The sequence below is a fragment of the Camelus ferus genome, chromosome 28 (genome assembly GCF_009834535.1).
Source record: "Camelus ferus isolate YT-003-E chromosome 28, BCGSAC_Cfer_1.0, whole genome shotgun sequence".
NCBI classification, from domain to species: Eukaryota; Metazoa; Chordata; class Mammalia; order Artiodactyla; family Camelidae; genus Camelus; species Camelus ferus.
In genome coordinates this window covers 5563326-5578972 of record NC_045723.1, presented here as the reverse complement: position 1 = coordinate 5578972, position 15647 = coordinate 5563326, and the positions used below count along the sequence as shown (strand labels likewise).

The 15647-nt window shown below is 50.9% G+C and overlaps 1 protein-coding gene across 3 annotated transcripts in view; it reads right to left on the bottom strand.

Annotated features, from left to right (window-relative positions):
* Positions 1-732: 732 nt before the first annotated feature.
* IL37 (interleukin 37) overlaps positions 733-15647 on the bottom strand; it is a 108667-nt gene continuing 93752 nt past the window's right edge. The window contains exons 3-9 of one of the 3 annotated variants that reach the window (XM_032469529.1): positions 12576-12660; positions 8884-9555; positions 6581-6712; positions 5417-5479; positions 2930-3049; positions 2426-2568; positions 733-2198 (exon numbers count right to left, since the gene is read on the bottom strand). In XM_032469529.1, coding sequence (XP_032325420.1) covers positions 1908-2198; positions 2426-2568; positions 2930-3049; positions 5417-5479; positions 6581-6662 — 699 coding nt within the window. In that variant the 5' untranslated portion in view covers positions 6663-6712; positions 8884-9555; positions 12576-12660 and the 3' untranslated portion in view covers positions 733-1907. The remainder of the gene's footprint in view (positions 2199-2425; positions 2569-2929; positions 3050-5416; positions 5480-6580; positions 6713-8883; positions 9556-12575; positions 12661-15647) is intronic. The other 2 variants (XM_006183627.2, XM_032469528.1) reach the window with 2 other exon arrangements.

Genomic DNA, 15647 nt, shown 5'->3' with positions numbered 1-15647 from the left:
TCCCTCTCTCTCTGCCTTTCTCCCTTCCTCCCTCTGCTCTTTCTTCCTCCTTCCTTCATTCATAAAAACCTTACTGAGTGTCTACAAATGCCGGGTGTTATGGTAGGTTCTTGCGATGCATCGGAGAAGAGGACACGCGTGGAACTTACATCCTAGCAGAGGAGGCAAATTTAAACCTAAGAAATAAGCAAATTATACAGTACGTTAGAAGGACATAAAAATCAGGCCAGGTAAACGGGGGGTTGGTAGTGCTGGGACAGGGAACGACTCACAGCTTTAAGGGGGGTGGAACACCCAGGTGAGCACCAGAGCCATTCCGGAGCTTTCCAACAGTAAAGCCAACAGCGCGCAGGAATCCTGTGCTTCTGCCAGGTGGGGGCAGCTACGTCTGTGGTCTTGGTGGAGCCTCACAGGAAGCCCACGCGACCTGCTAGCGCATCACAGCAATTTGCTCCATGTCATCAAGCTGAGTGTCTTGTAGGGATGTTGATCAAAGGGTGCTGCCATTGACTGACCGAGGAGTAGATGCGTGAGCTGAAGCAGGGGGTCACACGCTGTCCTTGGAGTCTGAACCTTTTCCTTATCCATCTGGACGGTGGGGCCAAAACCTCCCTGGCTCTTGTGATTTTGGACCTGCTGGAAATGTCCGACTCTGGCTTCTAAGCACAGCCTTCATGTGCTAAGCAGAGTGATGCTCCCACAGATGTCCACATCCTACCCGGATCCTGGGAAGATACGTACCTTCAGTGGCAAAAGGGACTTTGCAGACGTGGTTAAATTAAGGGTCTTGAGATGGGAATTATCCTGGGTTACCGGGATGGGCCCAATGTCATCACAAGGGTTCTTAACAAGTGAGAGAGGAAGGTGGGGGGGGGGGTCCTTAGAAGAAAGACTCCACCAGCCCTTGCCAACTTTGAAGATGGAGGAAGGGGCCATGAGCCAAGGAATGCAGGTGACCCCTCGCTCGAGGCCAGAAAAGCAAGGAAATCAAATCAGTTCTCCCCTTGAGGTTCCAAAAGGAACGCAGCGCTGACTACACTTTGAATTCAGCCCAGTGAGGCCCATTTCAGACTGACCTCCAGAAAGGCAAGGTAAGAAACTGCCTTGTTTTAACCACTATTGTGTGCTGATTTGTGACAGCCGCGATGACAAACGAGCGTGCCCCCAAATCCTTCTAGTACATTCCTGTTTGTTTGATGTGCTTTCTGCTTCGGGGAGCCTGACTCAGCTATTGTCGCTTGGAACTGAGGAGCCATAAGTAGGCATTTCCAAGGCTCCCCTCCCCTGCTCTGCTTCCAGTCGTGGGTTTCTGGTCAGCCAGCCCCTCCTTTCAGTCTTCACTGGGATCCGAGCCAGCTAGGGGCGGGCACCTGGCCCTTGTGGGCAGGCCTCCCAGATGCCAACTGGCTGCTCACCTGGTCCCCCGGCTGCCACCTGACCCAGATTCCTTGTGTCTGTGCCTCTCCCACACCTTGGGTCGCCCCATTCCTTTATCTGGGACCCACTCCACCCTTTTCCACTTGGCTGGATGGTCACTTTCTGCTTTTCTTCCCATCACACTGTGCTCTAGACACAGACTAAACCATTCCGTGGACTTCAGCATCCCCCCGACCCAAAGTGCCTGTCCAGCCCCTGGAGGAATGCTAACTTTGGGGCACAGTATTATCGCAGCTGCTCCTTCCTGTCACAAGTTCCGACCGCCTGGCTCGATCATGCCATCCGACACTGCCTATGGATGGCTGATGGTTCAGCGTAAGTCGCACACAGGCAGAACTTTATTTCATCTAAGAACTCTACAATGAAGCAAGCCTTCTTTCTAAGACCTAAAGACACAAATTCCCAAAGTACTAGTAAGAAACAGATGAGTTTAATGAGCAGCTTCCGTGTTCCTCTGCCCTGGGCAGGAGTTAAGGAGTTAAGGACAGGAAGGCGTCTGATGGGGCAGCTGCGCACTCGCTGACCTCACTGGGGCTCATTTCAGCTTCGCAAACTGGGTGAAATGAAAACTCAGTGTGTTTCTTTCTCCCTCGAGTATTTGTCATTCCAACAGGTTCCCAGGCATTGCAGGAGGTGCAAACGAACCATCCGGGGTGGGCAGCTGACTCCAGCGTGTTCTTGGAGCCCACCTTAGCCCTATAAAAGGTGAAGGGCGGACATGCTGGTTCCTTCTGGGCAGCCAAGTCAGAAAGATTCTTTTTCTAGAAGGTGAAAGGGTTAATTAGATGCCACGGGCTTTGAGACTGAGAAAACCCAGCCTATGCACTCTTGGGGCACAGAGGCAAAGAGGAGGGCAGGAGACCCTTCCACGCAAAGTTTGCGGAAAGGTGGGTGCTCCTGTTACACTGACCGAGATGAGAATGTGTGGAGCGTGACAGGCATTGAAGACCCCGGCCGAGGGTCAAGGAAACCGAGCTGAAACACTCACCTTCAGCAGCAGGGATGGATGGAGCTGCCCTTTGTTCTTCTCGCAGCAGAGACACAGCTCTCCTTTAGAGACGGCCAGGAAAATGGGGCTTCCTTTCTTCTCACAAGGTGAGCCCACGTGGGAGGCAAGTACAAAGAAGGTCTCTGGAAAAAGACAGTCAGAAAAATGGGGTGGTCCTCAGCGCAGGGAGGAAGACTCTCTCTCTCTTGTCTGCATGATGTGTCGGCCCCTCCCCTTGGCTCTGAGTCAAAGCCCCCTTGTTCATTCTGGTTCAAGCTGCCTCTTCTTTCAGGAGAAACTTTCCAGAAAGACCTCTGTTGGATCTGGTCATCGTTACAGACTCGCCACCGAATTCCTAGTGGCCCTGGTGGTCGCTGGGCTCCTCCGCCCTGCTGCCTCCCACCGGCTGGAGCTGCAGGCGTGGGGCAGCCTGAGCTGCGCCCCACAGAGGAAGGCCTCACCCTGACCGCGGGGATGGAAAGCCCGACCACGACTGAGAGTCACCTGGGAGAACGTAGCTTTTATACGGAACAGCTCTCAGCGTCCCAGAGTCCAGGACCAGGACTTTGTGATCCCCGTCATGGATACTGAATTTCTCCGGACCTTTGGCCTTCACTCTTGGACCTAGGTCAAATCAACCAGTTATCAACACTTCAACATTTCACACTGAGAACACAAAACTCAATCCTTCCTGGCCCACTGCCGATGGTCCCAGCCTCAGCCCTCCCCTCCGCCTGCAGGCTCGGCTACCGTAGCCCCCTGGGGATGTCTTCCACCCTAGGCCTTCTGCCTTGCTCCAGATAAGCAATTTCGCATGTATGTAAGCACGTGGGCCCCCACTTAGACACATGGGCTCAAATCCAAGCTCTGTCACTTGCTACTTTAGGACTTAGAAGTTCCTGAATCTCTCCAGACCTCCATGTCTTCATCTGTGAAATGGGGGGGGGGGGGGAGCTGGGTCGATGAAGGGACAGTGGCAGAGCGAGGAGTGAGAGGCGGAGGCCGGACGCCCCCGGGAGCCCAGCACCGTGCCAGACTGAGCTGGCACTGCCGGCCTCCCACGAAAAGCTGCAGGGCTCGCGCCTGGCCCTGAAGGAACCTCGCTAACAGACAGGACCAGCTACAACAGTGGTCAGGCGGCTTCCGAGGGCCCGGCTCCTGGGGGTGCATTCTGGCCATTCCTGCCTAGAGGTGGGGGCCACACAGGGAGCCTTCCCTACTGGGCCTCTGACCGGGCAGGTGACCTGCCCCTCAGAGAGGTGCTCAGGCCCTTGTTTGCTGAAGGGCAGGAGCCCGAGTGCAGGCCAGTGACCACCATGGACGAGTGGCTGTAAAATGCTCGACATGATAACACAGTACCCACTGCACCGGGTGGTTCTGTAACTGAATTACCTTCCGTAGGCGATTATCACGAGAGATGAAATCTAAGGTCTCATTCTCTGCAATCAAGACAAAGCCTCTCTGACTGGACTCTCAGCTCGGAATGTCCTCCTGGCCTCCTCCTGCGTGAGACTAGGGGGGGGGGGGCTTCTGCTGACTCCCCTGCTGCCTCCTCCCTGAAGCCCTCCTTGGCCCCTCTGCACGGGCCGGCCTCCTCTCTGGGCTGCACAGTTCTTTGCACCCATCCATGCAGCACACGTGTCGGCGTCCTTGCCTCATCTCCCTGTGGTGCTGTAACCCCCCGGGAGCAGGTCCTCTGCCTGACTTGCCCACAATCCTCCTCAGCCTCCGCCTAGAGCCCCAAGCATCGCAGACGCTCGGTGCTGATGGCATGGATGACCGGCCCCAGCGAGATCCTACGAAGCCCTACAGCGGGGCCAGAGGAGACCGGTGGTCCTCAGCTCTGCTCACATCAGACTCTCCTCCGCAGCTCTTCCGGGCCCCAGACTCCTGAGTTCACGGACGGATGTATGTTGATTCAGAGTCATTAACTAGATTAGCTCTAAGCCTTCCAGCTTCTCAAATGTTAACCACACCTACAGACCCTGCCTTTCTAGACGCCCAGGTGCTGTTGATACAGATGGTCTGAGGACCACTCTTTAGGGGTCACCATCCAAGGCAGCAGTTCTCAGTCTTGGCTCTACACTGGAAATCACCTGGTGGGTGATGTTTTAAGCCCATGGGTGCCTGGGCCCCACATCCCTGAGATTCTGATTCGGTTGGTCCAGGTTGAGACCCACGCGTGCTATTTTTAAGAGGCCTCATTTCCACCACTACCACTGTACATCTTTAAACATTTCTTAAATCCGTTCTCCCCTTTTACCTCTGGTTCCCTCCTATCATGCTCTGTCTCAGGCCCTCATCACCTCCTTCTCAGGCCAGCGCAGTGTCCTCTGCACTGGTGTTCTTGCCCATCTTTTCTGATCCCAAGTCCTTCTCAAGACCACTCTAGAGGTGCACTGGAGGCCTTCCACCTGACCTGGGCAGACAGATGTTATAGTAACTTCAAATTCCAGCATCTGTCACATACCGTCTGTGTCACCTGGGACAGGTAACCTCCCTCTCTTCTTCAGTTTCTGCCCTGAAAAGTGGTGCTGTTAACCATTTCCCCATGGGGTGCCGTGAGCTTCACGTGGTAGCCTGTGAGAAGGGTTCTAGCTCAGAGGGGCCGCCATGGTGCTCAGTGGTGTGGGTTCCTGTGCGCCCCCTGCTGGCCACGTTTCTGGTTTTTATAAGCACTGTGGGGCAGGCCGGGCTGCCAGCCTCGTGGCAACAGTCAGAAAAAAACCCCTGGAAGGTTTCTAGGCTCAAAACCTTTCTCCTCCTGTGCCCTCAGCACGCGTATGTTGCTTGTATCTCTCTGGAAAAGCAGAGGCCCACCTGAATAACCCTCCTGGGATTTGCTTCTAAAGGTAATGCTTCAGCCGGGTCCCAGCGGCCTTAGGTGTCCCCAGCCTCTGACTGTCCCCCTCCCCTAAGAGAGCCCAGTGGCCCATCCCCCACCCCATCCCCACCCCTCCCCAAGTTCACCAGTTCCCTGGAGGGCCTTACTTGAGTGGGCAGAGCTCACGGAGGTGAGGCTGGGGCCCAGCTCCAGGGCATCTCTGGAGGGATCTGGGATCAGAGACAGTGAGGTTAGCACCCGCAATTGGAATTTTCAGGAGCATCCGGGGCCCTTTACTGCCTTACTTCTTTCTTGTGTGTTTTGAGAAACACTGAAGCACAGAAACCGTCATGACATCAGAAACAGCTTCCCTGGTCAAAAATGGCAGGAAATGGAGATGAAACAGAGCTAGCTCGTGTCTGAAGGCAGAACTCCCTAGAGCACCTACTTACTGGCAACATCTGCATTGCATTCATTCAGAGGGCATCGTGCAACTTGCCTGTTTTACTTTGAGAATAATCTGGAAGATTCTGCCCCCGTAAAACATTCAGTGTGAGCAATGCCTGAATGAAATGCCTGGTTGTCACCCACACCACTTTTGCACATTGACAGCACGCAGAATTGTGGAGGAAGAAAACCCAAACCCTGTGCTCTGGGGCAAAGGTTCTACCCAGTCTTGGCTTTGCTACTGCTGGGCTGTCGTAGACAATTCCGCGTCGCTCCACTCCGGGCCTCATCCTCCCCTGTCCCTGGAGATCTGACAGTCTGCGCTTCCGAGACGCAGGGGGGCTGCACCTTGCTGGGGGAGGTGGGGTGGCGCATGAGCTGACAGCTCAGGGATTTGGCCTCTTGAACTCCACGCATTAGATCATCATTCTGGTCAAATGGGTCATTGGGTCCTCATTGTCCCCCTTGAGCCAATGCCCAAGTGCAGGGACCACTCAGAAGCCCTGAGCAGGGGTCATTTTCCCAACTCAGCCCCAGAGGACCCCTTGTCCACAGGGCCTTCTCCTCCCTGTAGGTCAGTTGGAAGGAAAGAGATGCATTTGGAGGATTCAAAACCATCCAGTTGGTGAGTCAGGACTTCAAAGCTCCGAATCTTTGGATGAAGATGATCTGTTTCTCTACCATGTACTACACCTGGACACCTGTGGCAAAGCTTCATTCACCCCTCAAGGATTTCTCCCTGATTCATTTTCCAGAGAAGTTCTCAAAGCTCACTTACCATGCACGGTCAACAGTGAGGAACTGGGTCTGGGCACAGTATCTCAGAAGGTCCTGCTTCGGGAGTTACTCTTGGGCCCTGGGGTGGACATTTTTAAGAATCTCACCTTCTGAGCAGCACTGAGGATCGTCTCTTTCCTGGTCTTCAGAATCCATAGTCACACCTGGGTTCTCCTCCAAAAAGGACATTTTCAATGTGATGAAATGACTCAACAGGAACCTGGGATGAAGGAGAGGACCTGAGTGGACAGGAAGGAGACTGGTTATGGCATCTTCTGACCCCAGGAGACCTGGCTGGACACCCCTAGTGCCAAACAGACTGCAGAACTTGCTCTCTGCTTGGAAGGCCTCCAGGGCTGGACCGTCCTCTTCTACCAGTCCTCCACTGATGTCTGCCCCTCCAGAACAATGTTTACCAAACTGTGGATCACGATCTCATTTTTATGGATCTTAACATTTTAGCAAAACAAACTAGGGAGCAGGGTCTAGCTCTGTGGTAGAGTACATGCCTAGCATGCATGAGGTCCTGGGTTCAATCCCCAGTGCCTCCACTAAAATAAATATTTAGATAAACAAACAAACAAACAAAATTACACCACTACCACCACCACCACCACCACCACCCCCACCACCACCACCACCACCCCCGCCAAAGGGATAAAAAGACAAAATAGAAAAGTCAAAGTATATTGTTCTAATCCTGGGACTGGCAACCTACAGCCCACAGGCCAAATCTGTCCTACCGCCTGTTTCTAAATAGTTTTACTGGAACACAGCCACGCCTGTGTTTACATGTTGTCGGTGGCTGTTCTCCACAACAGCAGAGATGAGTGAATAAAAGACAGGTCACCTGGCCAGTCACGCCTCTACTGCTTACTGCCCCAACCTTCTTAGAAAAAAGTTGCCAACAGTGGGGATTGAGGGGTGGGTAAAGCTCAGTGGTAGAGCTCACGCTTAGCAGGCACGAGGTTGTTTGTTTGTTTTTTTAAGTAAAGTTAGTTTATTTTACCTGTAGCTCTTCCAATATAAACTGAATATAAATGCTGATACTGAGAAATATTAGGAAGAATTACTGATAGATGTCAGAATACCAACCTCAGGACCTCCACTAAAAATGTTTTTAATTAAAAAAAAGAAAAGAAAAAGGTTGCTGACCCCCTGCTATAGTCTAATTGTGGCAAAGAAAGGCAGTTTCTTTGCAGCCTCTTGTCATGGACAACTGAGCCTCCAAAGGTCCCAGGAGGTTCAGCTCCCGATGGCTTGGGGCGGGGCTGACACAGGACGCTGAAAAGGCTTGGAGGAGAGAGGTTTCCAACACCCTCCATTGTACAGATCACAGCCCACTCGCTTCACGAAGAACTTCCCCCAACAGCAGTTCAGGACAACAGAGCGAGGGAAGTGGGCACGAACGGTTATTCCCATTTTACAGATGAGAATCCTGAAGGTAAGTGGCTTCTCAAGGATCACACCACTTTCCAGGCTGCAGAGGTAGACCCTGTGCGTGGAAACCCAAACCTTTGAGAATGGCTTAGGAGAGAGGCCAAAGGAACCTACATGGTTCTGCAAAAAGTAAAAATGACAAGACAAGGAAGAGCCCCAGGACTGGCAGCAGGGAGAGTGGGCAGAAGGAGAGGAAGACCGTCGGGCAGCTCTAGGCGGGGCGGGGAGACGCGCTGGATCTTCAAGGGCACCGATATCTACTGTTTGATCTTAAGTTGTTTGCTGTTTGGTTGCACCCCCTAAACCCACAAAGCACGCCTGCCCCTGCAGTCTGGGGGACAGGTCAACGGACACGGAGGATTGGTGGCACCTGAGAAGGCAGAGAATTTGGCAGCCAGAGGACATCAGAACAAGAGACAGGAATGTAGGTACCCAAATCCATGAAGATGCTGCCGGAGGCCAGAATGATGCCCACAGGCTGGAGGACCTGGGGATGTCCCTGTGAGCAGCTTATGGAATTTGCCGTCCATATCAAGATAAATGTGGGTGGCTTCCTCAGAGCTCCTTGAAGGAGGAGTGCTTTTGGCCATTGAGACCCATCTCCCTCCACCCAAGACCACTCAAAATATTGTGTTCCAAGACCTCTTTCCGCAGACCAGCACTTTCTAGACTCTGAAATCAGTCTTTTCAGCCTCCAGAGGAGGGGCTGGCATTATCAGGGTTGGCAGGGTCTGCCTGGGCCTGGAGCAATGCCCGCTTATTGGCAGAATCTCTGCTAGGAGACATCGGGCTGCTGCTGGAGCTGACAGCAGCATGGTCTGGGCCGATCTCAGAGGTAATATTTAGAAATTCAGGAGATCCACAGCGGGGTGTGTTTCTGATGGGGAAACAGCAAGGCAGGTGCCAGCTGCTGCTCTGCGTCCCTACCTGCATCAGATGGCTTCCTGAGTCGGGGGTGAGGACCACTCACCTGGGGCAGGGATCCCTGAGGTCTGCGGCTCTGTCTTAGGCTCCTGGAGCTCTGTTGTTGTCTGCTCTGGAGGGGCCGAGTTTGAATAATAGTTTGGAAGCAAAGATGCAAATGCAACAGCAGCATTCCTCTAGCCAATAATTGATGGTATCTTAGGTGATCAGTCATCGCCCATTGCCTGCCATCTTCCATACCAAGAATACAAAGAATTCCCGTGGGCAGCGTCACTCTGCTGAGGACTGTGCACATCCAGTCAACACACTTCACAGCACTTGAGACAGACTGTGTGGCTGCCAGTCCAGTCTGACAGTGACAGCGTAGGAAAGAGGAGACAGGGTCCAGGTCAGGCAGGGGGCCTTGGAGGTACAGGGAAGTCCCCGTCCTCATGCCGTTCAGGAAGGTGGGGTCCCCACATCCCAAAGAAAAATGTCCTTCTTTCGTCTGTCCTTCCAATGCACTCCAGAATGTCACTGACACCTCCCGCCACCTCTTCTGTCCTCTCTTCTTCAGTGATGACATGCAGAGCACCCCCATGGGACCATCCTTGAGCAAGTCCACCAAGGACAGGCTTCTCTCTACAGCCCGTTGGTTATTCACTTGCAACTTCTTGCATGTTGCGTTGCATCTGCTCACCAGTTCCTCTGTGTGATTGTGCCTCCCAGTACCAAAAACCTGGTCAAGACAGAGGAAAATCCACAAAGCCAATTCAGATAGTAGCTTCTGGGCCACCACCACCGGCATCACAACCCAGGGACAACGGCGACAACCACTGGAGTCAGCCTCGGTGCTCTCGCCGCGCAGGGTGTGGGCTAAGTCCACTGCTTGCCTTATCGCACCTAACCCCCGGGTGATCCTGCAGGTGGATGCTGGCCGCCCTGCTTCCCAGACAAAACGCAGTGCAGCCTTAGAGGTTCGGCAAATGTACCCGCCATCGCGTATGTAATTACGGGCAGCACAGGACACGCGCTCGGGCCTTTCTGAGCATGTGGGAGCTCCGTCTCTTACGTGTGGTTACAGACTAGGGTCTCTTCTTCCAGTCTTGTGGTTGTGGAATGTGGTTGGCACATTATTTTGTATCACATCTTTCCTGCTTAGCAAGTGTCCTGCCGTTCTACTCCATATGATATCTTGAATGTTATTTCATCAATACATTTTTACACTATTTTTAATTTCTGCAAGGTATTTCATTATTTGTCTAAAAACATGGAAAGAGATGTTACTCTCTTAACAGCCAAAATAAAGCCCTAATTCGTCTGTTACATTTCTAATAAGGAGAAGTCTCTATTTGGAGAATTTCTTGATAAACCTTTGGGATGGGGATGAGAGTGATGAAGGAAAAGATGACATAAAGATAAAACAAGTCCCACCAGTCACTCAATCGCCTTCTAGGAAGCACTTCTGTTGTGCTGGGTTCTGGAATGAGCGAGAAAGCCCGTGTGGGTGCAGCCCAGCATTGCTCTCAGGGTGAGGGCCGTGGACACGGGTGGGGAGGGGCCGTGCTGGGGTGGATATGAAGTCGACTGGCAGAGGTCCTGCTCCAGGGAGCCCCAACACGGGGAAGCAAAATGAGAGCCAAGGGCTACCCCTGACAGTGCTTCCCTCTCGCATCTCCACCCAGTAGCCCGGGTGGGCGGCTGGCCTGAGGACACCTGAAGGCTGCTTGTCTGCTCACTCACCCTTCGGTTTCGCTTCGGAAACCTAATCCCATCTCTGGCCTTTTTCCAAACATCAGCCTACTTGTCTTACGGGTTATGTCACTTCTGCTCAGTAGCTTGACGCAAGGCCCACATGTTAACGAAAACGATTCTTTTGGAAATTTTCAATCTTACTTTTTAATTAGTATTTTATAATTCTCTTTAGTAAGAGAGCCTCAGTGGAGATTATTTTCATCTAAGAAATGTTAAAACTCAAAGACCATGGTCTGGAGATATTGGTTAAGATGGCTAGGGAAAAAAGGTAATACAACAGGCTGAATGCATGTTAACAGTGGGTGCTTCTGAAAGGTGGGGTTAATAGTGATTTTCTTCTATTTTTCTATACTTTCCAATTCTCTGCGAAGGCCTTATGTACTTTGATAACCAGGACCTACAATAATCTGCCCCTGGCAAGTGCAGTCTGCTCATTAATGAGGGAGGTCAGCTCAAAGAGAAGAGAAAGGTGTCAGGGTGGGGACCCAGGCTCTGGCTGGCGGGAACCTGGCAAGAACCCAGCTCCACCAACTGCCTGGGGCCCCGGCCTGGGCTTTGCTGGGCATGGGAGGAACAGAAAGAAGAGAGAAACTCCAGGACCGGAGACATCCAACAATCCACAGAGCTGAATGAAGACAGTCACCTCGACTGTGCTGAGGTTCTGTGTCCCCTGGGTCTCCTGACAACAAGGCAAAGTCCTGCAGAAAACCAGCTCTAGGCGCCCCTGCTGCAGAGGAGAGCGCTTACGAGCATGCGGGGTCCGGGCCACCTGGATCCCTAGTGGGCAGCTTACAGTTCATTCACCCAGAGCCTCCTCATTTAGTACATGCCACGTGCTAAGCTGGGTGCTGGCAATACACCAGGAATCAGTCCACCTTGACCCCTGCTCTCAGGGCGCTCTCAGTCCGGGAGCACCAGGCAAGGGGAGCGAGAGAAGAGGGCGTTTTCAGCAAAGAAAATGGCGAAGCCAGGGCCCAGGGGCACGGGAGAAGCTGGCCTATTCTGGGCATTGCGAGTCCTGTGTGGCTGGAGGTGAGGTTGAGGACCTGACGCAGAACTTTCTGGGCACAGATGCCATACGGATGCCTTGGGGTTCAGGGTCCTTCAGGCAGGAGAGCATCGCTTCAAGTTTTTCCTTTTATAAAAATGCTTTCCTTAATGGCGGGGTGAAGGCCAGATCTAGGAAGAGAAGGACTGAGCTGGGGGACGAGTTAGAAGGCTGAAGCCAAGGACGATGAGGGACACTTGAACTTGGGCAGGTGCAGGGCCTGGAGAGAAGCAGGTGCCTTCCCGAGGTCTTGAGGAGGCAGACTCTAGGTCATAGGCACAGATCCCTCCTTATCTCTGGACTGGAACAAGCCATCAGCCCCAAGACAAAACGGGAAGACAAATTAAGACAGAGATGGGCTTGGGACAAGCCCTGGAGGCGTGTGGAGTTCAGGGTAGACAGTGTGACACTGATTATAACCAGGAAAAGTGTCAATCCACATGTATGTAGCACTTAGTAGGGGTGTTTACCTAAGAGAAATAATTAGCCAGCATTGTAATTCACTAGAGTTTAGTTTGGAGGGGGTTTTAATATCAGATTGCTAAAGTGTAAAATCAGAACCAAATAAAGAAGTTAACAGAAAGGCAAGTATGGCCCCCAGATGTCCCCCATGTGGACGCAGAAGTCTGCTGGGCCAACCCCACTCCGTGTGCTGGCTGTGTAGAGTGTCTTCAGTGACTCTCCAGTGTAAATACAAGGACAGCTCTGTAGAAGCCTCTGGGGACACTTCTCTGCAGATTTCCAGGCCAAATCCAAATGCTTCAAGAACCAACCCTCACAGACATGCAAATTAGGGCAGAAAAGAAACTTTAAAGAAGTCCAGAAGACATACTCTACATGAGAAAACAAGGGGGATCTGAGGGTGATGGAAATTTTTCTCTTCTCTATGCTGTTTTGAAATTTTCTCAATAAGCTTTGAATTGCTTTTATGTTAGGGAAACAAACACGATACTTACGAGAAATCAGGTTCATGAAGAAGGGGAGAAGGTTTTCGAGGTATTTTGCCAGATGTTTCGCTTCCATGAATCGTGTTAACAGAAGCTGTAGTAATAAGACCAGCGAGACACTGTTGTTGCAAAATCAAGGAAACCCACATCACACCACCTCTTGGCCTCCCAGGCCAGTGTCTCAACCGAAGACACATGTTGTGGTCGATTGTGTGTCACAAACTAGAATGACGTGGTGAGAAAAGGCAGACAAAAAGCCCTCTGATTAACTCATGGCAGCCAACACAGACAGCCCCGGTGGCTCCACAGGGCTAGTCTTAAAAGGCAGGAAGATGTGGACAGCTTCTGCGACCACAACAGGAAGGACCTTATGCCCTTAAAGGATGACATTGAAATTATGCAACCCCCACTGGTAACGCCCTCGCTCAAGGGAGGTGTCATGCAGGTGGCTGTTAGGGCAAGGCAGGTACTATGGTATCTGACAAGGGAACTGGATACAAAATAGACGAAGAATCAAAACTAAATATGGAACTCTTCCGTAACGATGCTAAGACCCAGTAACAACGGGATGGGTGATGTTCACATACACATCCACCAGGCAGTTCTCTGCCATACAAGCTGGGTGTCCCACAATTCAACTCAAGTTTAATGCTATCTTCCCGAGACAGCGTTAGACCGCACAGGTTAAGGGCTCAGTCCCACAAGACCCTCCCAGCCTGCTTCAGGCACCAGTTGCAAGTCACAGGTCCCCAGGTTATACACAGCTTCCGTCCGACTTGGCTACAAATCAGGAGTTCCCACGACCCCCTCCTTCGATTTGGTTCGATTAATTTGCTAGAGAGGCTCACCAAGTTCAAGGAAACACTTACATTTCCAAGCTTATTAAAAGATATGATAAAGGATACAGATGAACAGCCAGATAAAGAGATACATAGGACAAGGTCAGGGAGGGTCCCAAGAGCAGGAGCTTCTGCCCCATGGAGCTGGGTTACATCACTCTCCTGGTGTAGGTGTGTTCATCCACTTGGAAGCTCCCTGAACCCCGTACTACTGGGATTTCATGGAAGCCTCCTCACGAGGGCGTGCTCAATTACTAACTCCACTTCAGCCCCTCTCCCCTCTCGGGAGGATGGGGATGGGACTGAAAATTCATAGCCACTAATCATGGCTTGGTCTTTCCGGCGACCGGTCCTCATCCAGGAGCCCACCCAGAGCTGACTCAGTAGAACAAAAAGATGCTTCTGGTGCTCTTATCATTTAGGAATTCACAAGGGTTTTAGGAATAGGGGGCAAAGAGCAATATATTTTCTATTGTCTCCCATCTTCCAACTCAATAAGACAAACTGCCAAATTTTTTTTTATGGGCAAAAGATTTGAACAGAAACTACAAAAGAGAGATAAATGGTCAGTAAGCACATGAACAAATGCTCCACATGGTTAGTCATCAGGAAAAAGAAACTCAGAGCCACAATGAGATGCATCTATGTACCCACTTAGATTAGTCTAACATTAAATAAAGCAAAGAGTACTGGCAACGATGTGAACCACTGGAACTCACACACATTCCAGGAGGGAATACAAAATAGCATAACCATTATAAAGGACTCTGGCAGCTTCTTACAAACTGTCAAACATATACTTACCAAATGATCCCGCAACTCTGGTCCTAGCTACTTAACCAAAGACTTGTGTACAAACATTCATAATAGCTCTACTCGTAATTGTCAAAACCTGGAAACAAATCAAATGTTCATCAGCTGTCAAATGGATGTGCAAATTATTGTACATCCATACGGTAGAAAACTATTCTGCAAAAGAAAGCGATTAACTACTGACAAACACAAAAATATGGTCGAATCTTAGAAACATCATGTCGGGCAAAAAAAGCCAGACACAAAAGACTACACTGTGTATGATTCCATCTACACGAAATTAGAGAAGGGGCCAACTGAAGCCTCAGGGTTGGAAAGCAGGTGAGTGGCTGCCCGGGGAAGGGGTGGGAGGCTGGCTGCAGAGGAGCATAAGGGAACTTCAGGGGGTGATGGAAATATTCTATGACTCAGCTGAGGTATTAGATTCACAAGATTTTTTATTTGTCAAAACCCATCAAGGTGTACCTTTAAAAATGGATTTTTACTGTATGTAAATTATACTTCAATAAGGTTGAGAAAATAGAGATAAGTATGATCTCATTTAGGCATAATAAAAAGATGTATGTGGATGTGTGTTCCATGTACGGCATGAAGAGGATGCCAACCAACTGAGGGCATGGTTGGCGCAGATCAGGGGAGTGCGTTTGGGAAGAAGGATGTGTAAACCAGGACCTGGGCCTTTTATCCTACAAATTCTGTGCTGGTTGAATTGTGTGGAAAAAAAAATTAGAAGAAAAAGAATGAGGAGGAGAAGACGGAACAGAAGTGATTTGTCCAGGGAACACCAGAGGCACGCAGGATTCAAGTCCAAGCTTTCTGACTCCATGTGTGGATGTGACCCAGGTCCCAAGAAGGATTAAAGGCAGACGCTCTCCATCATCTGTTGCTCATTTTGATGGCATGCAAAACCATGTCCAAGGGCCGCTTGGAAAATTCCTAATTGTGGAAAACATTGCTCCCTTTCAGTGGAAACACGTAATGCTGTGGTTTCTGATTTCAATTGTTAAATAAATATTTGTCATTTTTACCAATAACTTCTTCCCAAGAATAGAAAGAACTGTCTTTCTGCTTCCTCATCCTCAGCTGTCGCTCCGGCACAGGCAGTACCCACGGACTCACCTGCCAGTGCTGTCCGCTAAGTCCGCAGCTCAGCCCTTCCTAGTCCCATCAGGGGTGGTCCTCTGAGCATTCTAGAATGCTGCAGCCTAGACCTCAAAACACTCTGCATCTTTAGTTCCAAAAATATGAATCATGGCAAATTTTATATCAACCATCTTTTAACGCGCAGTAACTGGGCACCTCTAAAAATGTATTTTCAGTTTTAGAATAGTGCCTGGTACATATGGCACTATTTACGGTAGCAATGAATCCACATGGAGCTGAAACAGCAATGCCAAATTTCTCTTATGACACTCAGGGGGTTTTGCAG